At 41.6% G+C, this 27,003-nt stretch overlaps 2 protein-coding genes across 2 annotated transcripts in view; one reads left to right on the top strand and one right to left on the bottom strand.

Annotated features, from left to right (window-relative positions):
• LOC142369519 (Fc receptor-like protein 5) overlaps positions 1–27,003 on the top strand; it is a 366,062-nt gene that overhangs the window by 87,923 nt on the left and 251,136 nt on the right. The gene's annotated exons all lie outside the window — the stretch shown is intronic.
• shtn2 (shootin 2) lies at positions 686–25,325 on the bottom strand. Its single transcript, XM_075451238.1, has 17 exons — positions 25,212–25,325; positions 22,495–22,544; positions 21,713–21,773; positions 21,089–21,183; positions 20,787–20,979; positions 19,152–19,249; positions 16,957–17,038; positions 16,558–16,652; positions 8,338–8,490; positions 7,671–7,896; positions 5,211–5,334; positions 4,966–5,024; positions 3,206–3,303; positions 3,091–3,111; positions 2,952–3,005; positions 2,714–2,864; positions 686–1,213 (listed from the first exon to the last, which is right to left on the bottom strand). Exons 1-17 carry the CDS (start codon positions 25,243–25,245, stop codon positions 1,056–1,058), a joined length of 1,752 nt encoding a protein of 583 aa, XP_075307353.1. The 5' UTR covers positions 25,246–25,325; the 3' UTR covers positions 686–1,055.

Genomic DNA, 27,003 nt, shown 5'->3' with positions numbered 1-27,003 from the left:
TGAATTCATTTTTGGATTCTGCGTACAAATGCGATTAATCGTGATTAATCAGGGATTAATTAGATTAAACATTGAATCGTTGCCCAGCCCTAATCATTATCTGTAATACTTCTGGTCTTTCTCTGGCACACATGTGCATGGATTCAATAACAAAAAGAGGGCAGGATACTTTACTTTATCTCAAAAGCTAACACCCTCGAAACTGAGGCTGGAAACAATAAAAAATGTATGCCCGAGAGTGAAAAGGCAGGCCTTCTATAGTAAAGCGCTAAATAAGGTAAATATATAATGTGAAACAGCGTGAAGAAACTAAAATGGTGTCAGAGTGAAAGGTGAGAGTAATTTCATCCTCTTTTCAAATGCTTTTAACAAAGGCAGAGGGGCAGATAGATAGATGGTGTCGTGTGAAGGTGTGCGCGCTCGTTCATGCGTGCACGCATGTATGCAGCATCCGTGCCGAGGTGAGAAAACAAAAGGCGACCGGCTGCATATAAAAAAACTTTCAGGAGGGACGCCACGGATCACCTGAGGCTCTTATCTCAGCGACGCCTCCGGGCCCCGGGTGTGACGGCTTTAATGTGCTGAAATAAAAGGCAGCCCCCACTCTGCCGCCGGACTCAGTTTTAAGAGAAAGACACCTACGGGGAGAAGTGGGTGAGGGTATTCATAGAGGTGTTTTTCCTTTTTTTTTTCCTTCCTTAATGGCTCTGGGTATTTTTCTGCTATTTCCAGGGGCGCGATGCTCAATATTAAACACGGCTAAAAGAGCTCAGCTTCCTCCGACGCTGGCTTTTTGCAGATCTGGGTTAAATGACACTTGAAAATGCTTCTCTTTGATTTCCTTTAGGCATGAATGTGAAATTGAATGTTTGTTTGCGATACAATCCCTCTGTCCGGTTCTCCAGGGGCGGATAAAACGAACATACGCAGAACGCTTTTTATTTGAACTTTACAACAGAGACGCAGATCAGCCGGTGGTTCCCTGACACATCAGTGCGTTTGTATATTCTTTGGCGTTAGGTGGCTGTAACGAGCATTTCCTCCTCTGACGGCTGTCAGGCCTCTTTGCTGATGACCAGCGCCGATGCTCTGATGCGAGAGTCTCTCTTCTCCCTGTTCTGCTTCAGCCTCCGGAGCACCGGGGCACCGCTGCTCTCAGCTGCCCAGGGACCGTCACCTGCTGCTGGGTCCCACTGCTGCCCCGGTTGGGGATCTGACCAAAAACATCAGCACATGTTAATGATCAGCACATCATCTTTCATATTTATCTGAGCTTTTAACAGTCCTGGTAGAGCTCTGAGGTCAACAGATCAGTTTCTGCTGGAAGTGCCCAGGTCAGAATACAAACTCTGGGGTGAGCGAGCCTTTTCCCAAAGCTGCCCCCAGGCTCTGGAATAAGCCCCCCGTCCAGCTGCCTCTTATTTCTGACCTGGGCCTCTTCAAATCTAGGCTAAAAACGACTTATTTAGGATGGCTTTTAATACCCAGGAGTATGATGACACTTTTATCTTATTTTATCTTAATCGATTTTGTTGTATTTTATTGCTTTTACTGTTCTTTTATTGTTCTTTTATTGTTCTTTTATTGTTTTTACTTATTCTTCTCTTTATTTATTACCTGCTGTAAAGCTAAACCGGAAAAGTGATTCCGGAAATGATGTTGTTAGCCGACCAATCACAACCCTTGCGGTCTCCGCGAGTCTCCGTCTTCTCGACGGATCGATAGGAATGTTGGCCGATGCACGCAAGCAACAGAGAGCGTCTCCGGGAGGGTCTCCGTCGTTATTTACATTTGCACGGTCTACACCGTAACAGGCGCGGCAGGCGGCAGCACGCAGTGATACGAAGGGAGAGAAAATAGCGCCAAGCGATTGTGAGGTCTGACTTTTTCCTGGAGAACGATTTTGTGATGCAAATGTATTACTCTTTTGAACGCATATTGTTTTGAGGAGCAAAGCGCTTTATTTTTTAAACCCCAGCCAACTAGCCGGACTACCTTCATCAACACCAAAACTCAGCTGGAACTTGGCTCACAGGACGCAGCAGGGGGTAAGAAAATGTTCATAAATGATATTGCTAATATGGGATGTCATACAGCTTCATGTCAAAAGAGACGAACTATCCCTTTAAGTCAGTGAGGTTAAAGACCTGCAAGAGCTCTTAGATCCAAGGACTCAGGTCAGCTGGTCCAGTCCAGAGTCCAGACTAAACATGGGGAAGCAGCATTTAGCTGTTATGCTGCAAACAAGTGGAACAAACTGCCAGTGGAGATTAAACTTTCACCAAATGGAGACATTTTTAAATCCAGGTTAAAAACATTTCTTTTCTCATGTGTCTATGCATGAAATCTGCACGATATCTTTGAACTTATCTGGACTGTTGCTTGTTTTTAATCATTTTAGTTATTTTATTTGTTTCTCTTTATATTATTTTACGTGTTTTTAGTGCTTCTTACACTCCCTGCTGCAATGCTTTTATTTTATGTGAAGCACTTTGAATTAATTTGTACATGAAATGTGCTACAAATAAATTTGATTTGATTTGAAGTTGCTCTTTCGGGGTATTAATTAAGAACGCTCTCTTACGATTGTACGTTTCCAGACATAAAATGGTTTGGAGCAGTTATAAATCATATTTAAACCAAAAACAAAGACACTTTACACACTGTAGTATCACCATGAACATGGAAGTCAGGACAGGACGAGTCGGCGTACCCTGAGTTTGAGCCTGGGACGGCGGGTCCTGGTTCCCCTCCATCGCCCTCCTCCTCCTCTGAAGCACCTGCAGGAGCTCCGCCTCCCCAACGTTTCGACCGCCTCCCCTCCTGGAAGGAACCCTGCGGTGCTGCTGACGCTTTATGTTGTCCTGGTGTTTGAAATGGTGAAACGTGGATCATAAACACAACAGCAGCCTTTTTTTTTCTGTACAATGCAGATCAGATCGGCTCATTACCAGCACTCCTTTCAACTCCACGATGGCCGACTTTCTGTTTTCACCTCTCTGGTCCTGTGGGAGGGTTTGGGATTTTAACAGTAAATCTTTCACTGTGTCAGAGTAGTTTTCTTATAAGAAAAGTAACAAAAAAACTAACCTTCCAGGAGCTGTCGTCTTCCTGCCAGCAAATATCAAGCACAGTTTTTTGGTTGTATTTGAATTTAGTTTCTCGTTTAAATGTCAAAAGTGTAAATAAACAACAGTTTTTCCACCTGTGTTCTCTTGGTGGGCCTCAGGATGATGCCATTCTTTATTCTCTCCATCATTTCATCCACTGCCTTCGCTTTCATGTCAGACAAGGGTGCTGGCTCTTAGAAAAACAATGATATCATTAGAAATTAGGGCTGGGCAACGACTTTTACAAAATAAAAGCCCGTGAGCAAGTATTACAGATAATGATTAGGGCTGGGCAACGATTAAAATGTTTAATCTAATTAATCACATGATTTCCCTGATTAATCACGATTAATCGCATTTGTACACAAAATCCAAAAATGAATCCAAAAGTAGTGTATAGCTTTTAGCATTTAGTTTTACTTTAAATGTGCTGCCATATGAATGAAAGTGCCATAACATTTGTTGTGCAAACACACTTTTAACATCAGCATCTTTCTGTAGTTTTTATGTAGAAGCCTCGCTCCACTGTCTGTTTCCTTGAATGACTTGCTGCTATCAGTTGTGTGTTTTGCCTTTAAGTGATATTTTAGACTGAAACTACTACGCTGAGAAGACAATTCAACTTGGCAGTGTTTACAGATGACTTTGGTTCTGTCGACTCCGCCGTCTGGAAGAACTTTAAAATGAAAACGGCCGAGTAAAAGTTCCGTACCCTTCTCCGTGTTTGGTGGATCCGCCGATTACTTTCTTTTCCGGTTCCACAGCAGACAGCAACAGACTTTTACAAAATAAAAGCCTGTGAGCAACAGACTTTTACAAAATAAAAGCCTGTGAGCAGCAGACTTTTACAACAGGGGTTCCCAAACTTTTCCATGCCAAGGCCCCCCAAACAGTATTAGCTTCTGGCCCCCTTTGCAAACCACAGACAATACTACAAAATATGTAAAGAAACATCAACTTTTAGAACGTATTTTCTTTCTTTTATTCACGCACAGCAGCTTGCTGTGTGAATGCAGCCTGACTAAATGCTCTTCTTTACGTCTGAAGAAGTCTGCCGGATGTTTTCGTATCAAGCGACGCTGAAGTTTCGAAGGTTTTAAACACTCAGAGGGTCTCCAGACAGAGGACGCATTTCGGGCAATCGTGGCCATTTTTCTTTATGGCTGTAAAGCCAAACTTAGTGTATGCTACCTCATACTTTCTGATTTTAGTAGGCCAGTTCTTAGGGTTTTTTTTGCAGCAGTGTCCTCCACAGCAGGGCTGTTGGTCTGTTGCTTCGGTCTCTTCGTAGTCAAAAATCTGTCCATTTTGGATAAGCTACCTACACACTAGCTTGAGGAGCAGAGCAGCTTCAGAACAGGCGCAAACCGCCAGGTCTACAATGTTTTGACTGGCAGCCAATCAGAAAGACAAGCATGGCAAATAACATTTCGATATGACATATTATCATAAATTGTATTTTACATTACTGATAAAAAAAAATGTGACTATTTTTTATAATGTGTAAAAAAAATTATTTTCTATTTTTGCCTTTTTTTCTCATCTTCCCTTCCCCCCTGGTTGCCCCCACTTTGAAAACCACTGTTTTACAAAATAAAATAAATAATAAAACCTGCGTTAATGCGCGATAAAATATTTATCGGCATTAAAAAATGAACGAGTTAGCGCGATAACAACGAGTTAACTCGCCCAGCCCTATTGGAAATATATTGAATTTCCCACAACTACAAACTCATATATACAGTACGTGTAAACAAAGTTATGACAGAGCTGAATAGTATCAGGAGAAGATGAACGTTTTAAACCTTTGTGCTTTGTGTGTGATTCAGTTCAAAGAAGGAGAGGAGAGACTCACTGCTTTGATCGGTTGCACCGACTCCACTTTTCCTCCGGCTCTTCAGGAACTCATTTAAACTGGACGGAGTAGCAGAAAGAGTGATGACGGAGTCGCTCTTCATCACTGCACTGACTTCACCACCACAAACAAGCTCACTCACAAACATTTGTGTCTTTCTGATCAGTATCAGGGGGAAAAATACACCTTAAACAGTATTTAATGTCTTTCAGCGGAAGAGAAGCTCCGGCTTCAGTTAAACATACCTGATGACTGGAGTGGGAGTGGGCGGGGGTGGAGGTGGAGGTGGAGGTGGAGGTGGAGCAGGTGTGGATTTCTCCTCAATCTCATCAGCTTTTTCCTTGTTCAGTGCTTCTTGTAACTGTTTCACTGCACAGGAAGAGACCGGGCGTCATCTTAGTCAGAGAACTGTGCAACAACGAGTGATGAACAGAGGTGGGTAGTAACGAGTTACATTTATTTGAGTTTGTTTTTGAAAAAATTATACTTCTAGGAGTAGTTTTAAATCTCTATACTTTTTACTTTTACTTGAGTAGATGTGTGCAGCAGAAACTGTCCTCTTACTCCGCTACATTAGGCTACAATGAGCTGGTTACTTTTCTTCTTACCTCTTTGGTATTCTACACCTCATTATTTTTATCCCCCCGCGTACGCCTCATTTTAATGTTTTATTCTGACAGAGCTCTACCACCTGACTGTGTTCCACCAATCAGACGCAGCCGTGCAGTCTGGTCACGTGACCATACTCAATCTCAGCGGCGGAACGGGTTAGCTTTAGCATTAGCAGACGTAGCAAACAAACAAAGAAAAAGATGAAAAATGTCAGAATCTACGGTGGGAAATGAAGACGCAGACGAGGCCTCATACTGAAAGCATGTTTACCTTACAAAGAGTGAGAAACAGCAGCTACATTATGTGTCTTCTGTGTCAACCAAAACAAACGCACATTTCAGCAGAAACTCAACATCTAACTTGAGGAAACATGTAGCGGTAAGTTTCCTAAACTCGTTTTTTTCCCCCATGGATAGGTGAATATTTGTTTTTTAGGTTACATATGGGTTACATATGTTTTAAACATTTCCTAAGTCTCTTTTATTTTTTTATTGAAGTACTTTAATTTACCTGGATTATTTTAATTTAAGCTATTTGTAATCAATTAATTCATTTTAATTTATTTTATCAATTGGATGAACTCTAATTTGCCTAAAGATGATTATTTAGTATTTTTGTCTGTCTGATTGAATGCTTGTGTTAACAAATAAATCAGACGTTACTCAACAGTTCACTCAGTACTTGAGTAGTTTTTTCACCAAGCATTTTTTTACTCTTACTCAAGTAATTATTTGGATGACTACTTTTTACTTTTACTTGAGTCATATTATTCTGAAGTAACAGTACTTTTACTTTAGTACAGTTTTTGTCTTCTCTACCCACCTCTGGTGATGAAGACGGTTCTAAAAGGCCGTGGCATGACGGATCGGTAACACAGCGTGCAGAAACTAGAGCCTTTGACACCCTCCTCGGGTTATAGCAAGAACGTTTTGAGCCCTGGATATGTATTTTTGTACCAGAGAGACAAAGTTCAAGTATTCATTCACACCTCAGTCACGTATAATTTACCTCAAAACAGCTTCTATAAGTCTTTAATGTTTTTGTAATGAGTCATCTTTTTCAAGATGACTCATCAGAGGAAGTGATATTACTTTCACAGAGGCCAAGCGTCCTATCCCAGGAGAATATATGTCAGAAAACTACCCAAATAAGTTGTGAGAGAGGAGTGAAATTACCATAAGGAGACTAAATGGAGCAAAGAGTAAGAGTAAAATGGCTTAAATGTCAGAGAAAACTGACAAAGATCAATTTAAAAACCAAGGGACACATCTCTTCTCCTTGGCTTTCGAATGTATAATTATTATTATTATTTTATTATTTCTATTTTTATTTATTTATTTATTTTTAATTTCTTTTAGTATTATTATTGTTTTAAATTATTTAGCTGTCGTATGTCTTTTAATTTATTCTTGTATTTTATTCTTTTAATTTTTTTGTTTTTGTTTTCTGTACAGCCCTTTGGTCAACTGAGGTTGTTGTAAAGTGCTTTATGAAAAAAATTGTACTGGATTGGATGTGAAAATGACTATGATCATGAACAGATTTGGTATGAAATGTGACGCAGGACCACAGAAAGATGCAAAAATAATAAATAAGCATGGAGAGATGCAAATGAACCCAAATGAAAGTACGGAGTACCTAAAAGGAGATGCAAGACAAGCTGAATAAGACATAAAATAAGCAACTTAACACCAAAGGACCATGACGTGTTAAAAAGCATGAATAAATAAGATTTTTAACATCCAAAATGAGAGAAACGCCACAAAGACGAGACACAGAACAACCGTAAAGAGATACAAAATTAACCAAAAGAGACAAAAACTGGCGACAACCATTCAGTGACGCAAACTCACCATAAAGAGCCTCTGACTGACTACAGAGAAACCAAGAGAAAGATCAAACAAATTAAACGAAATGACACATACATGACATGAAACCAGCAGAGAAACAGACAAACAACCAAAGCTGGGCCCCAAAATGAAAGAAAGCGTAAAATGAGCACGAACTGATGCAAAGACATGAGTGTTTCTGTGTCTGTGTCGGGTTTTTTAAGGGTTTTCTGTCAGTGCCATGCTGTCTCAGATAGTTTCTACCTTCCTCCCGCAGCTGTGTGACACATCTGGTAGCTTCTGAAAGTTGAGTTTCCAAAGACTTCATCTCCTTCTCACTGTTCTCCAGCTTCTCTCTGAGGTTGGGCAGCTCTGGGAGGACACTGTTCTCCAGCTTCTCTGTGACGTTGGGCAGCTCTGGGAGGACACTGTTCTCCAGCTTCTCTCTGAGGTTCGGCAGCTCCTCCACAGCTTCTTTATTCTGCTTTACCTGATCACAGGGACAAGAGAAACTGATGGACAATGGATATTAATTGACCCCAAATCCATTTAGCTCTATTACACTATCAGAAAATAAAGTACAGAATTGTATCTTTAGGGGTACGATGGCTTGTCACTGGGGCAGTACCCTCAGAAGGTATAGTTTTGTACCCTTGTGGTTTGTACCTTACAGAGACCAATCTTGTACCTCTGGTGGCAATTTTGTACCCTTATTCTGAAGTAGCCTAACACAGACTGTCTATTGTACCCCAGCATCTAGAAAAAAGGTACATATATGTACCTTTCGGACCCTCAAAAAGGTACATATAGGTACCTTTAGGTCCAATAATTAACCCTAGGGGGTACATTAGTATAGATTGTACCTCAGGGGACAAAAAAGGACTCGTACTGTACCCCTATTTCTGAGAGTGTGGGACGCTCTATCACACACCTGGTGCTGGTAGTGGAGCTGTATGTCACGCAGGGCTGTGCTGATGTGGGATATCTGCTCCAGCGCCTGCTGCAGCTGCTGCTGCACGCCGGTCTCTGAGCTCCGAGCCTCCATCGTGCTCTGACTTTGGGCCGACTTTTGCTCCACCAACACCTGACGAGACAAGCCAAACCCAGCCTTCAAACTATCTGCTTCCAGTGAAATGGAAAAGAAAAAGACAGCCATTTACGACGGACCACCATTAGCGGAAAAAGAAGTGAGTTTTGAATTGCTGGTTGTAGATGTTCTCCCCCCAGGAGGTTGTCACGATGCGGGGAAAGTGTTTTCAAACCAGTGTTTGACTGAACAATGACTTGGAAGCCGTAACGCTCATCAGCTTCAATGTGGAGTGGAAACAGTGCAAAGGGGATGATTTTCTGTTAGACAAAGCATCATTATACCTCCATTATGGTTAAAAAAGAAGAAAAATGCCCGGCTTTTGCCTCAATTCACTGGGAAAATGTGATTTTTTTTCCTCTACGGTGTGGCAACAGTCGCAATTAATCACTGAAGTGTGGAGCTCCTTAATCATCAGAGCATTGTAAATAAACGTGTTGATCTTTTGTCAAGTGTGTTCGCTTTCTTATCCTGTTTAAACAGCCCTGACCAGTAAGGAAAATAAACATCCATCTTTGTATAATCTGACTATTTTAATGAAATGTACAAACTTACTGACCAAGAAAGAAAAAATATCTATTTAACGCTACGATGTGTGGAGATTAGGAGAGAAAACTAGAAGAAGTCTTACTCGTAAAAACTGCAGGATATTAAGAACTGAGGTGTTTAACTGATCCAGTTACCTCTACAGTGACAAGAAGAGGGCTGAGTTTGGATATTAAACTAAAAATTGGTCTCACTATTGAATGAGTGAAGAGAAAACATGACAAAACATCTTAAATGGCTCATCTGCGGTGGTAAAACAATTGAACAACAAACTAAAACTAAAAGAAATCTTTTTACCCAGTTGTCTCAAACTCACATGACTTTCTTTCTACGTCCTGTTTACTCACATGTCACAGTTTGGGCAGTGGGAGCAAGAGCGTGCACGTTATCCACAGCGAGAAACAAGTGATCTGCGACCACTTTTCAAAGCACGCTACAAGGAAATTCATTTTTGGTTGTGAGAGCAAGTTGACCGTTATCAGCTTCCCCAAAGACGCAGAAATCTTGGGTCAGTGGATGTGTTCTGTTTGTCCAGGAGAAGGTTTGGATTTGTTCTCGACACTTCACACAAGAACCAGTTCTACAGGGACGCTACAGGGACGCTGCAGGGACGCTGCAGGGACGCTGCAGGGATGCTGCAGGGACGATTCACCCTACAGGGACGATTCACCCTACAGGGACGATTCACGCTACAGGGACGATTCACCCTACAGGAACGATTCACCCTACAGGGACGATTCACCCTACAGGGACGATTCACGCTACAGGGACGATTCATGCTACAGGGACGATTCACCCTACAGGGACGATTCACCCTACAGGGACGATTCACGCTACAGGGACGATTCACCCTACAGGGACGATTCACCCTACAGGGACCGCTACAGGGACGATTCACGCTACAGGGACGCTACAGGGACGCTACAGGGACGCTGCAGGGACGCTGCAGGGACGCTGCAGAGACGATTCCTGCTACAAGGACGATTCACCCTACAGGGATGATTCACGCTACAGGGACGCTGCAGGGACGATTCACGCTACAGGGACGCTACAGGGACGCTACAGGGACGCTGCAGGGACGATTCACCCTACAGGGACGATTCACCCTACAGAGACGATTCACGCTACAGGGACGATTCACCCTACAGGGACGATTCACCCTACAGGGACGATTCACCCTACAGGGACGATTCACGCTACAGGGACGATTCACCCTACAGGGACGATTCACGCTACAGGGACGATTCACCCTACAGGGACGATTCACCCTACAGGGACCGCTACAGGGACGATTCACGCTACAGGGACGCTACAGGGACGCTACAGGGACGCTGCAGGGACGATTCACCCTACAGGGACGATTCACCCTACAGAGACGATTCACGCTACAGGGACGATTCACCCTACAGGGACGATTCACGCTACAGGGACGATTCACCCTACAGGGACGATTCACGCTACAGGGACGATTCACCCTACAGGGACGATTCACGCTACAGGGACGATTCACCCTACAGGGACGATTCACGCTACAGGGACGATTCACCCTACAGGGACGATTCACCCTACAGGGACGATTCACCCTACAGGGACGATTCACGCTACAGGGATGATTCACGCTACAGGGACGCTGCAGGGACGCTGCAGGGACGCTGCAGGGACGCTGCAGGGACGCTGCAGGGACGCTGCAGGGACGCTGCAGGGACGATTCACCCTACAGGGACGATTCACCCTACAGGGACGATTCACCCTACAGAGACGATTCACCCTACAGGGACGATTCACCCTACAGGGACGATTCACCCTACAGAGACGATTCACTCTACAGGGACGATTCACGCTACAGGGACGATTCACCCTACAGGGACGATTCACGCTACAGGGACGATTCACGCTACAGGGACGATTCACCCTACAGGGACGATTCACGCTACAGGGACGATTCACCCTACAGGGACGATTCACGCTACAGGGACGATTCACGCTACAGGGACGATTCACCCTACAGGGACGATTCACGCTACAGGGACGATTCACCCTACAGGGACGATTCACCCTACAGGGACGATTCACGCTACAGGGACGATTCACCCTACAGGGACGATTCACGCTACAGGGATGATTCACGCTACAGGGACGCTGCAGGGACGCTGCAGGGACGCTGCAGGGACGCTGCAGGGACGCTGCAGGGACGCTGCAGGGACGCTGCAGGGACGATTCACCCTACAGGGACGATTCACCCTACAGAGACGATTCACTCTACAGGGGCGATTCACCCTACAGGGACGATTCACCCTACAGGGATGATTCACGCTACAGGGACGCTACAGGGACGCTGCAGGGACGCTGCAGGGACGATTCACCCTACAGGGACGATTCACCCTACAGGGATGATTCACGCTACAGGGACGCTGCAGGGACGCTGCAGGGACGCTGCAGAGACGATTCCTGCTACAAGGACGATTCACCCTACAGGGATGATTCACGCTACAGGGACGCTGCAGGGACGCTGCAGGGACGATTCACGCTACAAGGACGATTCACGCTACAGGGATGCTGCAGGGACGCTGCAAGGACGATTCACCCTACAGGGACGCTGCACGCTGCAGGGACGATTCACGCTACAGGGACGATTCACCCTACAGGGACGCTGCACGCTGCAGGGACGATTCACGCTACAGGGACGCTGCATGCTGCAGGGACGATTCACGCTACAGGGACGCTGCACGCTGCAGGGACGCTACACGCTGCAGGGACGCTACACGCTGCAGGGACATGGGATGCTGCAGGGACGCTGCAGGGAGACTGAAGCTGAAAGCCGAGGCTGTTCCAACACCAAAAGGGCACGAGTCTGAACCTGTAGTGAGTGAAGCTGTTTCAAATGTCTCTGTTGTTTTGACATTAGATATATGAAAAGATTTAAGCATAAACATCTTGGTTACACAAAGTGAAAAGGCAGCTAATGGAGCTAATGGTGCTTTGTGTTAGTAAAGTTATACACGAGACAACTGAACATGTCCATCTGTTGCTTCTATCAATGCACAGAAACACAGAGTAAGTCGCCCAAGCAGGAACTGATCATATATACCAAACAGAGGATATGTGCTGCTCAGTCTGATGTTCGAGATTAAATTCTGACTTGAACACGTACGGCTGTATCTCATGTTGTCAAAAAGGAGTGTGTTCCAAAAAGTATTTTCTTGTTCACGTGTTGTCGTAGCTAATTGTCACAGCTAATCCAGAAGTACCCACGATTAAGAACTCAATGAAAGGATCATGACTATGTGTCACTGGGTGGTCTTCAGATGCATTTAATACCTCCAGTACCAAAGTGGCCCAATGCATGATTTAACCTCGACCATATTTCACTGTAGCGCTTTGTTTGGTCACATACTGTATAAACAAACTGACACACTGTGTTCCCAAAAAGCTCCTTTTCGGTTCCCTACATCCATAAAACAGTATTCTAATGATCTACGACTTATCTCTTTGTCAGTCTAACCGACTATTTCCCCTAAAATTGTGCATGTTTTACATCTTGTCCTCATATTTATCGCTATAAAAGTTGTAGTTGTGGAGACTTCGAACAGCTCCTATCAAGGCTGCCACTTAGGTACTGCCGGGTCATTTCACCCAGTAGAGAAGGCTCCGAAGCAGAACTGAACCTGTCTGTTTTCTCGTAAACATGGCAGCCTGCTGGGCTCATTACCTCTCTGCAGCTTCAATACTGAAGTCTGGGAGCGCTGTGTAGCTCAGCTGGTTAAAGGGGAAGTTCGTTTTTTAAAAACCTGGACCTAATTTCTGGCATAAAATACATTCATCTACTCACAGATAACAGTTTGGTGAAAGTCGGCGTCCTTCGGAAGATATTTAGATCACTGGAGATCTGCGTATATCCATATAACGGGAGAGAACAGGGCAGAGACAATACAGCCTCTAAATAAGGCATTATCTGCACACTCGTCTAGTGGGATGACGTCATCGCCGCTGCAGCACAGCTTATTCACTCCGGTAAGGACGTCCATCGTACTCAGAGTTGTCGTCCACGTCATCAAAGTCTGATAATTATCCTGCCATGTTGCACAAAACTAGCAGCAGCAAACTCCGTGTGAAGTTAGCCGACCGTCACAGAGCACGGAGTGAATAGGTCACATTATCATCACCGGCCACATTCAGTTCTGCTCCCACAGACAAACATGGCAAAAACTTAATCGTCGAACTTTTTCATGGTTGCCAATGCGAACATTTCGGCTCATACGATTGAGTTTGACTCATTGGGAACAATTAAAGCAAGTGGGAGAAAAGCATTATGGGGGTCTTTCCACCCAAACAGTTCCAGTGCTAGTTTGTAGCCAGTCCCTAACATAGCTCCCTGACCCCCAAAGCATTGGCTCTGGCCACAGAAAACTGGTGCTACACATACACCAACTCTTTGCTCAATAACTGAGCTTCAACATGTGTGGATGTGCAGCTCTGTGAGAACTTGAATGTTCCTCCTCTTTAAGGTTTTATATGTGTTTTTGTGTCTGTGTAATAGCATTTGTAATTTCAATGTTTTCATGTATTCTGTACAGCACTTTGGTCCCTGTGTTAATGTAAAGTGCTTTATAAATAAAGCTGGATTGGATTGGTCGCATTCGTGAACACCTGCCATTGAGCGACATTTACAATTACCACATTTAGCAGAATTTCTAAACACGCTTATGGCCACATTTTCAAGCATTGTGTGTTTTACTATCATCAGATGGTGATTATAGATCCAGCTCAGACAGATGTGCATGAATCCTGATTGTAGCCTTGCGTTTGGAAACGTGAATTCCAGCATTAATTATTCCAGACTGGGGATATTAAGACGCCGTTTGCTGGGAAAAAGAAATGAACCCTGTAATCTTTGACACGTTTGTCTCCCTGGCTTTCTGACTGTGGAAAAATCCAACCAGTTCTTGGCTGATTCTTCATAGAACATACTTAGAATCGGCTCCAGCACCAACACAGGAACCACTTTGGTCAAAAAGGCAAGTATATTAGACACAATTTGTGATGATTGTGCTGAAGATCTTTGATGATTGTCTTGTTATTTTTAAAACTGTAAATCTGATGTTATGGGACAGCTTTCTGGTCTTAATCACTATAGATTATAAACTGGAAGAAATCATCCATTTCTTAAACTGTAAGGCCTTCATTCATTGGTTAATTTGTGTTTTATTTTGCTTGAGCAGTCTTTATGTTGCTTGTAGGGTAGCAAAAGTTGTTTACCTGTGTTTGACCAACACCATATATGGATTATATATATACAGTATACATATATATATTTATATTAGGGCTGGGCAACGATTAAAATGTTTAATCTAATTAATCACATGATTTCCCTGATTAATCACAATTAAGTCAATGAATTCAAAAGTAGTGTATGACTTTTAGCATTTAGTTTTATTTTAAATGTGCTGCCATATGAATGAAAGTGCCATAACATTTGTTGTGCAAACACACTTTTAACATCAGCATCTTTCTGTAGTTTTTATGTAGAAGCCTCGCTCCACTGTCTGTTTCCTTGAATGACTTGCTGCTATCAGTTGTGTGTTTTGCCTTTAAGTGATATTTTAGACTGGAACTACTACGCTGAGAAGACAATTCAACTCGGCAGTGTTTACAGATGACTTTGGTTCTGTCGACTCCGCCGTCTGGAAGAACTTTAAAATGAAAATGGCCGAGTAAAAGTTCCGTACCCTTCTCCATGTTTGGTGGATCCGCCGATTACTTTCTTTTCCTGTTCCTCAGCAGACAGCAGCAGACTTTTACAAAATAAAAGCAAAAATATTTGTCGGCGTTAAATAATTAACGAGTTAACACAATAATAACGAGTCAACTCGCCCAGCCCTAATATATATACACATATACATATACATATATAATCATATATAAGATATATCACATTAATCATATATGTATATATATATCTATATATATATATATATATATCTATATCTATATATATATATATATATATATATATATATATATATATATATATATATATATATATTTATTTATAATTTATAATCAGATTTGTTATGATTTATTGGTTTAATCATGATTTAATTACAAATCATGAGTCTAAACTGATTGGCTCCCAGAAAATATGGGAAATTCTTTGAATTACTTTAAATTTATTTACATGAATAGTATCTCTGTGAGTGATGGTTTAAATCCTTCCAAAACTAGTTCTTAAGATGCCGAATGTGAGAAAGAAAAATCAACATTTTATGCGTCATCGTCACTGATACCTGAGACAGCGCAGAGGACGTGACCCCACTACGTTCTGATCCACAGTGTGGACATTTGTAATGCTCGGAATAAGAGGAAGCGCGAGAGAAAGTGTCTTTCGTTTCTCTGTTTTTACCGGGGAGGACACACTAAAAAGCAGAAGGTTTTGGTGAGCTCTGTGTCAGCAACACGCAGAACAAGGCCTCACACTGCAAATTACACCGCTCTGATCTGTGCTCCCCCCATCAGCGGAGAGCTATTTTCACACAGCAATTAGCACAGTTATTTCATACACACACACAGCAAAGTAAAGGGACAAAGACGCAGACGTACACACAAAAAAAAGCTCCAAATTGTTTCCTGTTTGAGGATCTGCATCATTATACCACCATGCATCGCGGAGAAGAGGTGTGAATGGTTGTTGTTTTCAAAACACATGAAAACAGACAAATAGCAGTGCATACAAGAGACATTCAACACTGGGAGGGGGGGGGGGCTTTTACCATGAATTGAGAGTAAGGGGGCTGAATTGTGCGAGGAGTTGGGGGGTCCTTTTCACAGGTAAGGACCCCTGCGAGGCAGCCCATTGTGCGCCTGTCCGGTAAATAGAGGATGCTGAGCACAAAGGCAACAATTGCTATATGCTCAGGAAAACATAAAGGTGTCAGCCAAAGACAGGTTGGGCTTAAAGACCACTATTCTCTGGCGGCAGCAGTGATGACCACTAATTATGGGGAAGGGAGGGGCTAAATGGGAGGGGAAGGGAACAGAGATGTTTTGAAAGAAAAGCCCTTCATTAAAGGAGCAGCTGGGACAGCAAAAACTGCTCTATGTGTGTGTGTGTGTGTGTGTGTGTGTGTGTGTGCGTGTTTGGGTATGAGGATTTCGAGTGAATTGATGTTTTTCCTGCTTGTGTACAAGTGTGTGTTTGAGCTTTTGTCTCGTGTGTCTGAATGCCGCTCCTCATTGAGAGCCCCAGAATCTGACCCTCGGTGTGAACATGGAGGACGGAGGACCCCCTCTGCCGTCCTGCCGCCTCTGACAGCACAAACGGCGTGAGTGTGAGCGCGTTATCAGCGTGCATCCCCGCTCCTCCGCTTTGTCCGAGCTGGTTCGCCGCAGCTGCCCCGAAGGTCAGCACCAACACTTGCTCCACCTTCCTGTGGCACGACCTGTCACCTTCAGCATCCACAGGTGTGAATGTGTGACAGAAATATTTTGTACGACGCCGAAAACAAGCACACATACACACACCTGGTGGGCAAAGACTTCAGCGTGCTGCCGGAGGCCCTGCTCCAGCTCCAGTTTCTGAGACATTTCCGTGAACTCTTCTGAGACAAGCTGGGAGACTGGGGCGTGCACACACAGGAGAAAAAACACGTTAAAAACACACAAATACTTTATCTGCACCTTTGACTGGAACTACAATTCCTACAAGCTTATTATTTCAGTCAATCTGCAGCAAAATCTGTCAAATTAAATGTGTAAATTTACATAAAACACTTTATAAGGTCAGACATTTGTTTGCAATTTGGGTAAAATTGCAGTTTAAAGGCTAAAAAACAGTTCATAGAAACAAGAAAAGACATCATCACGGGTCCAAGAATGCACACAGAGCACATTATCAATACATGAATCACAGAAAGAATGTACCTCGTTTGATTTTATTCATGTTCTTGCTCTGTTTGCTCATTTTCTTCAGAAGGGCGTCTTTCTCCTCAACCTCCAGAGCAAGCTGAGAGAAAACATCAGTGTTAAAGGATAAGACCGGTTTTTTGACATTGGGCCCTTGATTTCACATTATAACATGATGTTCTACTCACCCCTGCTTGTTGTTGGTCATTTGGAGCTGTTCCGAAGATATTCGCGAGGCGTCTGGCTGCTCTCTTGAGATATTCGGCCATGAAACGGTTTCCTATGGGCAAGCTTATACAGGCACAAACTATGCTGTTTATAATTTATTAATTACTCTACACTAGCACTGATAACGTGGAGGTGCGTCGCTTACTTAAAAAAATCCGGGTTACTAATTTTGAATTTTAGCCGAATGAATAAATAGGCAGCAGGTCTGTGGGCTGCCTGTGGTAGTAGCACGACGATGACGTCAGTAACACCCACTTTACGACAAAAAAAATCAAAATTACAATAACCCGGATTTTTTTAAGTAAGCGACGCACCTCCACGTTATCAGTGCTAGTGTACAGTAATTAATAAATTATAAACAGCATAGTTTGTGCCTGTATAAGCTTGCCCATAGGAAACCGTTTCATGGCCGAATATCTCAAGAGAGCAGCCAGACGCCTCGCGAATATCTTCGGAACAGCTCCAAATGTTCAACAACAAGCAGGGGTGAGTAGAACATCATGCTATAATGTGAAATCAAGGGCCCAATGTCAAAAAACCGGTCTTATCCTTTAAGGCTCTCGCAGTGACACACAGAGTCGTGTTTCCATTATATCAGGGAACAATGACTTTTCCTGGAGTGCTAATGGTAACTATTAGCATAGATGCTTCTTTCTTACTCCACAAATACATGAAATGTAAAGCTGACCTGAGGTCCCTGCCCATTTAATGAGGAGACAACAAAGATCACAACAGGTTTTTCGTGACACAAACGTCGCCAAAATTAGATTTGGAGACGTGCAAAATCATAACCATTGACTGGATTATCATGTGTGAGCATGAAGACACGGAGGTTTGTTCGACAGGAGCTTATGTGAACTAAAATAACTCCTGAAACAGCCCATCTGCAGCTCCTTACAAACAGCTGACTGATGCATTCTTAACTAAAACGACAGACATCGTGGACACATTCACTATGTATGACGAGCCCAAAAAAGCAGATGCAGCATCCTGACTCAGACATCAGGCGGAGAAAAAACGCAGTTCTTCCCCGTGTGTCCATCTTTATGCACTCGTTTACCAGAAGGAAATTAGCTTTATTTACACTCGTCAAAAAGTCCACGAACGCCTGCCAACATCTGGCTTTTGATTTGCAACAGGAAATCGAATAACAGCAGAATTCACCTGTTCTTATCGGCTTCACCTCCGATCGGCATTGAGGGGAAAACAGTAGTCAGGTGCGCATGCTAATTTTTCAACGAGAGTTGGTGCAGCTCTCTTCCTCTTTAAGGAAACACACATTTACCAACTGTAACACCTCATATACAAGCTCTAACACTCACAGCAACAACTTTACAAAAAGAGAAAAGATTAGTAAAAACCTTCGCAGTCCAGTTAAAAAAATAATAAACTAGCCTAATCATCTCAGAAAGTTGTGCCGTAGCTTTATGTTGTCGCAGTTACAGGCTTATATCCTTGGAGTCGGCGGTAGTTTCTGGGCCAGCTCTTAATTTTTCATAGCCCCAAGAGCACCAAGGACAAACCACTATGGGAAGAATTGAACGGTCTTGTTTTACAGAGTGTAACCAAATTTGACAAACCCGTCTTAAGATGTTACTTCGGTGTAAAAATGGCATCTTGTTTTACTGATGTTGTTGTGAAAGTTCCAGGTAGGTTTTTATGAAAGTAAGAGTGACTGATTGCTTTGGGAAGGTTGCCAGTAAAGTGTTGGTGTGTGCATGTGGGTTGGGAACCACTACTCTAAATGATGGGGACTGTGTAAACAGATTTAGATCCACACATGCACACACATTACATTGACTTCCATTTACTGCTCAACTGTGCTCTTAATCTAACCTGAATTACTCCAGCCCTCACTCTAAACTGGGTTTTTTTTGTTTGTTTTGGTCCTTATGAGTAGCATTTGCCCATCAAGTTCAGTGTTTTTAAGGTCCAAAAATAAGTGCAGAAACACACATTCCCTCAGTGGTGTTTGTTAACAGTACCTGCTCTCTGAGCTGGACCTGCTCGCCGCTCAGTTCCTCCACTTGTTGTTCCAGCCGCAGCTTCTCAGCCAGCAGGCCATCCACGGACGCCTGCAGCGCTGACACACAGACAGAGGCTCGGGTTTTACATCACTTTGTCCTTTGAATGAGCCTTTGTGTGCCTTCCTGTTCCCCTGCAGCATCTCACCATCACTCGCATCGTGGGGCAACAATAAGGAGAGCTGGCTGTGGCCAACGTGGGGTTCTGGGCAAGATTTTTGGGGGGATGACAGGCAGAAAAAGAGCTCCACAAGGAGCTAGCGTCTTCTCACCTTTCCTAACCATGAGCTGCTCGTTTCCTGGCAGCTAATTCATATCAAATAACCACTGCAGTTTCAAATTACTGCACACATTTTCATAACTTAAATACGTTTACAAATCATTACATTTGAATTTACAAAGAGGTCACTCTGGAGCGTTTAATGCTTTGGTATGCACTGGAAAAAATCGAAATCTTACCAAGTATATTTGTCTCATTGAGTATCTCATTACACTTGATATAAGACACAACTGCCTAACAAGTACCATTTCAGCCAGATATAGGGACTTGTTTTAATACAATACATCTGGAATATCTTGTTAAGTGAAAAAGTCTTGAAAACAAATTGTTTTGAGTCATATTTCACTTTTTTTTTTCATTTGAAGAGGTTTTTAAGCTATTTTCAAGATCACTTTTAACTCAAAAGTCCTAAATATCACATTTTATTTCAAGAAATCTTAACAAGCCGATTTTCACTAGTTCCATTGGCAGATTTTTTGCTTATTTCAAGCAAAAACGTCTTGTATTTGTTGTTTTTTTACTTATTTTTGGAGGGGCATTTTTTTCCAGTGTGTAGCGTCAGCTGGAGTGAGACGCTGCCTGAAATAGGATTTTCTCTTCATGTATAAAGTCTAAACAGCTCTGAACCATTTTTTTAATACTCACCATGTATGTTTGCATTTATTTGATTTAACTTCATGCAATGCAGCAGCACAGCAGCAAACGAATGGCTTCTAATAAGACAGTTAAAGACCAGTACGTATACACTGTAGATATCTCTAAATCAATGACAACAAACGATCGAAATCAAACTCAGAAAAATCCCAAATCATCACCGTGAATCTAGTCTCTCATCTGAGTTAGATTACCTCCCATCTAGGTCTGCTATCACCTGACTCCTGCAGAGACGTTGGCATCATCTTTGATAATCAACTTCATTTCAGCAAGCGCATGAGTCTAATTCTTTTTCCAACTGATAAAGCTTTAAAAAAAGAAGGTTGTTCTAAGCTAGAAAGAAGCTAGAAATGCTAATCATTCCAATGGAAAACTAAAAACTCTGCCACCTTATTCATGAGGCCCAAACAGAGACGACACGTCTCACCTCACTGGTCCATGCAGATATAGATAGAACTAGATCTTTAAAGTTTGATAAACACTCGCCAGGCACGTGGATGGTTAGCTCCAGAATATGTAGCTGAACCTGGATCCAGGTTTTCTCTGTTCAGGGAACTCAGCTGTGGAGTGATCAGCTGCCGGAGATCAGAAAGGCTAACACACAAAAACAGGGTTTTATTTTAATATTAAGTCAGACGAATTCACGCCATTAGTGGGTAAACCTGTTATCTTGGCTTGACTCTCAAGAAGCAAGGTGTCCTCGTTGCTGTTCACGCCAAAATCAACCACATCACCGTGGACTGTGGGGTCAGCCTCTGCGTGGAGGGTCCCAGCATCCAGGTTTTCTGACAGCTCGGGGATCAGCGGCATCAGCATCTGGCTCCTCCTTTTCAGGGCTTTGTTCTCTTTGCTCATCTTCACAACAAAGGAGACAACGGCTCAGGGTGAAGGGCAATGCTTTTATGGGTTTTTATTCTGTTTTGTCAGTGAAAAAGAACAGAAACAACAATGATTAAAGACTCACTTGGAAGGCCAGTGCTTCAGCACTCTCCCTGCAGGACCGCTCGATCTGGAACTGGATCTCCAACACATTCATCTCTTTCAGGAGTTGACCGGAAACTGATCGTGAAAAAGAGAGATTCATTATATACGATGAATATATCAACTCAGAACTCAACAAACCGTCTAAACACAACGAAGCTTCAGAAGAATTAAATGTAACGACAGCGTAGAAAACACAACTATGTTTAGGACAAAGCAGGAAACATGGCAGCAAAAAACTAAAGCAAATAAATAAGACTTCTCAGAGAAATAAAACAACAAAACGTCTCATTTCTGAAGTATTTTTTGTTATCTTTTCTAAAATGTGTTGTTTTTTATTTGATATTTTCTCAGTTTTCTCTGCTATGTTGTTTTGTTTCTTAATGTTTTGGAGTTTTTTCCCGAAACTTTTATGTTTTTATTGTTTATTCTTATTATGGAAAATGTTCCGTCTCTGTCTTTGTTATTCAATTCTTATCATATTTCTTCAGATTTTAGTAGAGCTGTTGTGTTTTTGCTTTATTGGTTTGGTATCATAGTTTTGTTTTGTCCAATGTTGTTGAGTCACGTGTAAAAATTGACGGTAATAAGTTAAGTGAATTCTCACCTTCCTCCAGTTCAGATAGTCTCTGATTGGCTTCATCCCTCTGCTTTTCCAGGATCTCACACTAACAATCAAATCAAAACAAGCAAACAGGGAAATAGCTCAGCATTCCAGCAACAAATTGATATTTCTCATATTTATTCACATTTTATTATGTTATCAGAGAGTCTAGGCACCGAAATGACTTTTGTCCTTGTTCATGTAATCAAGTCTGTGCACTTTTTAGAGCATTTTGTTTTTAGCAATTTCTGCTTAATTTTCCTCTTCCTGTCCTTGAATTTTTTATTTGAAATAAAGATTTGATATAGTATGTTCTTGACTAAAAATGGAAGGAAGCCAGTCAAAATCAAGGATTCATTAGCCAGGTTCTCTATTCATTCAAGCAAAACAAAGCGATCTTTTGAGAAACCCGCAAAGAAAGACGTGTGAATCTGACACATTTCCATTAATAGACATCTACCAGAGAAATAAAAGAAAAGACATTTTCATCTATGGGAGTATCTGGGACACTATGTTTTATAGATCTGGGAAGACACCAGTCAGTCATGTGAGTTTGTTGTTTGGCTCAGACCAGAAAAACAGTTGATGAGTCGCATCATTTTAATCTTTGCAAAGTTTTTCCCATTTCCCCAAATGTGTGTCAACTCTTCAAAAAGCAAAAAAACAACCTCATGTAAGCATATAAAAATTTAACAGATCAGCGATCAGTGGAGGTTTTTTCAGTATTTATCATTGCAAAGCTGCAATGGAAACCTGGTTTATGGTGCATAGTGTAACAGCAATACCTCAATATCTCCTTCATCTTCAGAGTATAAATCACTGTCTCCATCGGAGTCTGCGGGGAGAAGCAAATCATTTTACCCACTCACAGAAGACGGATTGTCCAATGACTAGTGGCGTCTGAAACAGAAACCTTTCAGTGTTCAGCGGAAGGCAAGACGACCAGAGATCCTCACATCCTGAAAGCATGACTGGAAGGGGAAGTTTATGATGACTTTTGGAGAGAGAAATAAAGGAAGTGAAATCACAGGAGGATCACATAAACAGGATTCACTCTCTGTTTGACTCACAGTGAGTCAGTGCTCACAGAAAGAGCCACATAAAGAAGTTTTCAGCTGCTGCTTCACTCTGTCCAACAAAAAAACTGAGCGCTTTATTAACATGAAATCAGGAATTATCACGCTTACACATAGATTATAATATTTGTGTTTTATCTGATACAACAACAAAATTAGGGAACACAAAAAAACCCTCGTAGAACCAAATATGTCAGCAGCTTTTTTGGATTAAACAAACTTTGAGTTTATATTGAGGTAAAAGAAGGATTTTGTGATGTAACCAGTTAGTCTTGTCTAACTCTTGGCAAGAAAGTAAACAGCACATTCACAAAATGTCAATTAATATCGCAGAGTCAGAGCTAGCAGGCTATCCAACAAGCTAAGCAAGAAGATTTTAAACATGAAACAAAATCTACTTCCAGGTAGCCTACTTTCTTCCTCTGTCTTATTAAACGTGTTAAAAAATGGTGTTTGTCTTGGTTGTGTGTACATGTATTAGTTTTAGGCACACAAAGCTCAGTTTTTATGCTAAGCTAAGCTAAGCTAAGCTAATCTAAACTAAATTCAAGAGACCAAATTTCTGAACATTGGGAGCCTGTTTAGTTCAGTGATCATTTTAGGTATTACATTTTAAAAGATGTGACATTTAATTCCAGTTTCAACGTTTTTTAAAGACAAGAATACCGGTTTTATTTCAGTTATAACCTGCAGGATTTTACGTAGCGAGTGGTGAAAATGTGGATTCACATGACAGTTTATCACCCAAATTTGCTTTAAGCTACAAAAGAACTTGGTAGAACATTGGTGACATGAATTTGTAAGAGGAAGCAGCTAATAGTAACCAAAATATTAACCAATATTGAACTATATGAATATATAACACTTTGTTCTGTTTTAATATACATTTCCAGGGACCACCGGACCATTAAAATGGACTGACCCTGGAAAACAGGTTCATGTGTTTCATAAATAAGTCTTTAGATGCCCATAGTGGAAGAGCTTAGGTTTTCTAACATGTAACTAACAGTCATTTTCGTGCACAGTTAAGTTGAGCTACAGTTACAGTTCAGCCGGACCATCTAACTGGACATCTCTTATTTTCTCAGGACACAAGCATGGGAAGCAGAGGTGTGACCAGAATGGCATGTGTGGGTGGGCAGTTAGCTCATCTGGGGGGGCAGAAAACAATACCTGAAAAAAAAATCGGTGGAAAAACACTACTACAACTTCAAGCATAATAATAATAATAATAATAGTAATAATTCAATTCGGTAATGAAAATATGGTCACACTAGCATAAATCATGACCGTCAATTTTAATTTTTAATTTTAATTAACATGCTCCACATTCTCCATTGAGGGTTTAAATTCAAGTAGATACTTGGGCAAGACATCCAGCCAACTCCAGCTTTTTATTACCTTCATTAAGGCTACATTTCAGATTATTATATACAACAAAAACATCCGAAAATGTGAAAATAAATAAATAAAGCTATAAACTTTGCAGATATATGCTTTTTTTAAAATCACCACCTGCATTTATTCTATCAATACAAGACACAAACAGAGATAATAAATCTTTTTTCTGGCCAGTTTTCTTTGGATGGACAGGGCATTTATCAGGGCCCCCCCAGCCCCCCCGTAGCCACGCCCCTGATGGGAAGAGGGTATGTGCTCCTTCTCAGCTTGTTACAGGTTAACCAGTTACATCACAGACCAAAACCATTTAAAAACTATTGAACAAGCTCTGTACAATTATTCCTATTTTCTACAAATGAGATGAATGCTATACATTGAGGTTATTCACTGTTTTTCCCAGCTTCCTCGTCTGATAGTCTGATTTAGAACATTTTGATTTAGTACCATTTCAGCAACTAACATGCATTTCCATTTATTTCTAAATTCTAACGCAATAATAGGAATGTTTTCAAACGTGGTTTAAGTGTGCTGACCAAGAATTGGTGCATTTTGGTCCAAAAACAATAGTCTTTTCTTATAGCTAAGCAACCTGCATCAGAAAAAAACTGAAAGCAGTGGTTATACGTTTTTTAAAAAGCCGACTTATTCTGGATTAAATGGTTGTAGACAAGATCTGAAGCCCTTCCTTCTTGGTAATAGTGTTTGAAACGTGCATCTACTGAAACACACTTGCCGTATGGGCTTTGTCACGCTTTAAATAACTTGTTCCTACATCCTAAAGCCCTTCTCAGGAAAAGATTGAGGGCAAACTTCCCCACTGCGATTCAAATGTAACACTCCAGCAAAAGCTTTCACTGAAAAGGCACAAATTTCATAAGAATCACTCTTTAAAAGGTAGAATAATCCGATCAAATCAATATATTGGCTAAACTGAAGCATTTTATGGTTAAGAAAATAGATATTTTGGTGGAAACTTGTGAAAATAAAACAACATGTTTCACATAATTCACATTATTTAGCCTTACCAGTGACAGCATCGTCCTCATCCGGTAACCACATCTTGCTATATGCAACGATTTCAAGTTAGTCAAAACCACATAAAGCTGCACAGTCCAGCAGAAACAAAAAAATGCTTTTCTCTCTGAACAGCAGTCGTTTTATATTGAAAGAAACAAGTGGGAACTTCTTTCTACTTAAACCCTCCCCCACTGTTGTAGAAAAGAGGAACTTGCCCTGACCGAAAGAACGAGTGTTTATTTGGCCTTTTTAATGCTTCAGAAACTAATTTTCGGAAAAATGTTATTGTAATTTTTGCCTTGGATGTGAAAGATGCCGGCTGTGTGAACTTCTCCCCTTTTTCAGGAGTGAAAAGAGGAAAATGTGGCCTTTCTCTGTACATGTGGTCTCTAAGGGACGACACTGTCTCTCAGCTGCAAGATCAATGTCACTCAAGCAGTCGGGGCGAAGCAAAAGCTGCTTTCACTCCTCTATTAGCGTCTTTGCTAGAGTTCATGACCCGTGAAACATCAGCCACCTACCTTTAGGAAGCACATTTCTGGGTGAGAATTCAGCGGATGACGGGGATGGGTGGCAACCACAAAGCTCATGACACACATTCCTCCACCATGAATAATTTAGAAACTTCAAATTCCTGATCCTCGCTCCGCTTTTATTCATTCATCTGTCTTCCAGGAGTTTAGTCCTGTTCGTACACCCAGAGTCCAGTCAGGGTTAAGTACTACCTGCATTTAATTCTCAGCTTTTCATTTAGCTCGGCCAGCTTTCCAGATGGGTTCGATGTTTCGGTGCCAGATGGAGATTAGGATCTTAAAGGATAACAATTGTTATTCCGTTTGTTATTTTTTCTTCGTGCCAAAAAAAAATCCCACGTCTATAACTTTCTCTTGAGGGTTACGAATAAATCTTTTTCTGATTTTTGTAAAAGGTTCCCTAAGTTATTTAAACAGATAGTAATTGGATTTTTTAAAACTATAAAACCCATAAAACATGAAGGCAAAGTCAATTTTTGAGGACTATTTTCAGCTGCATATTAACACACATTTGGGACGCCATAAACCGTATTTTTAACTCTATTTCAAAAAGATCGGAATAACTTCCATAAAGTGTCAAGTTCAGCATTTGTACGTGACCATTTTTGGACAAGAAGGTGAAGCTGGACAGTGAGAATTGAGGATTAATATCTATTAATCATGAAACTAACGTCGGCACGTCGATCATAAATAGTGAATCTACTTAATGTCGCTATAATGAATTGTGGAGAAAGCGTCCTGACTTTGTTAATATACATTTTAAATTGGAGCCAGCGAAGTTTTGGTAGCCCAGTCAACTGGAAAATATGTTGTCTCTGAATGTTTTCAGTTTTAAAAAGACAAAATTTTGATTAATATATATGCGTACGTAACAAAATGAAAGTTGAAAAAAGCAGGAAATCGTGCCGGTGGTGGGACTTAACATGGAGAGAAATGGATATAATTTAAGGCCTTTCGAACCTGACCTCATTGCAGATATTGGAGTCATTCACAACCACATCTACCAACTATTACGTTTTTGTTTGCAGTTTGATGAAGCTGTTGGTTATATGTGAGTAATAATAATAAAAAATACATTTAAAAAGATTCCTGGAAATGTAAAAATAACCACTTAATTACTGGGTGAATTTGATGTGTTTTGGAGCCAGCATCCTATCACCTAAAGGCCATAACTGGTATTGCACTCCAAGGCATGTCCATATTGACTTAATTTTAGGGCTGGGCAACGATTAAAATTAATCGCATTTGTACGCAAATCCAAAAATGA

The sequence above is a fragment of the Odontesthes bonariensis genome, chromosome 19, assembly GCF_027942865.1.
Source record: "Odontesthes bonariensis isolate fOdoBon6 chromosome 19, fOdoBon6.hap1, whole genome shotgun sequence".
Lineage (NCBI taxonomy): Eukaryota > Metazoa > Chordata > Actinopteri > Atheriniformes > Atherinopsidae > Odontesthes > Odontesthes bonariensis.
This window is presented reverse-complemented; position numbering and strand designations above follow the sequence as displayed.

Excerpts from the sequence above, each read along its gene's own strand:
- shtn2 (XM_075451238.1), bottom strand. The coding sequence starts at position 25,245 with ATGTGGTTACCGGATGAGGACGATGCTGTCACTG. Across the intron at positions 21,774-22,494 it reads AAGATGAAGGAGATATTGAG|TGTGAGATCCTGGAAAAGCA; the intron begins GTATTGCTGTTA and ends TTTGATTGTTAG. Across the intron at positions 21,184-21,712 it reads ACTATCTGAACTGGAGGAAG|TTTCCGGTCAACTCCTGAAA; the intron begins GTGAGAATTCAC and ends TTTCACGATCAG.